Source organism: Gekko japonicus, unplaced genomic scaffold (genome assembly GCF_001447785.1).
Source record: "Gekko japonicus isolate JY-2015 unplaced genomic scaffold, Gekko_japonicus_V1.1 scaffold962, whole genome shotgun sequence".
Lineage (NCBI taxonomy): Eukaryota > Metazoa > Chordata > Lepidosauria > Squamata > Gekkonidae > Gekko > Gekko japonicus.
Window position 1 is genome coordinate 577,974 of NW_015163116.1, and position 814 is coordinate 578,787.

The window sequence follows — 814 nt, forward strand, 5'->3', positions numbered from 1 at the left end:
CCCCCCACAACCTGGTCGAAGACGCGGTAGATGCTGAAGCCGCGGGAATCGGCCAGCAGCTGCCAGGAGCTTTCGGGCCTCGCCCTCGCCCTCGCCGTGCCCACTTCGTGGCAAACGGCCAGAAACTGATCCTCGGAGAAAGGCCCGCCTGGATCCTGCGGCGCGGAAAAGGAGGCGGCGGCGGCGATGTCCTGCTGGGACATTCCCAACCGAGGCCCGAGAGGCAAAGCGGGAGTGGGCGCCGCCGGTTGCTGCCCGTCCCGCCCTCCCCTCCCCTCCCCGGGGCCTCAACGCGGTTCTTTCTCGAGCCTCTCTATGGAACCTTCGGGCGCTTCTTGGCAGCCACCGCAGGAGGACGCGGCAGGCATCTGGAAGGAAGATACGTTGCCTGAGCTGGAGAGCTGGGTTGCTTGTTCGTTTTTTGTTTTTTTAAAGCCGTAGTTCTCTGACCCGCCACGTGTGAAGTATTTGGGGGGAAAGGCTACGTTTCCCTCTGAGTATGTGCAGAGTACATTACTTTCTACGTCTGTAGAGGAACTCTACATTGAACCAAAGATTATGCACCCCTAACTTGTGTTTTGAAAGCCAGGGATCTGCCCTGCAACACGTAGATTTTCTTTGTTTTTTTTTTTTTAATGCAAGGTACCTTTGAGCATGTGAGAGCTGCGGTGGCTCAAGTGGTTAAGACGCTGAACTGCAGGCTGTGGAAGGTCCGGTAGTTCAGCAGTTCGAGACTCGAGTGCTGCATTAGGAGTGAGCTCCTGTCTCTAGTTCCAGCTCCTGCCAACCTAGCAGTTCGAAAGCAAGAAATTGC

General features: G+C 56.8%; 1 protein-coding gene across 1 annotated transcript in view; it reads right to left on the reverse strand.

The window, feature by feature from the left end:
• The window catches only part of PCTP (phosphatidylcholine transfer protein), a 17,510-nt gene extending 17,307 nt beyond the window's left edge, over window positions 1-203 (reverse strand). Inside the window, 1 exon segment of the mRNA XM_015406846.1 lies at window positions 12-203. Coding sequence (XP_015262332.1) covers window positions 12-203 — 192 coding nt within the window.
• Window positions 204-814: the final 611 nt, after the last annotated feature.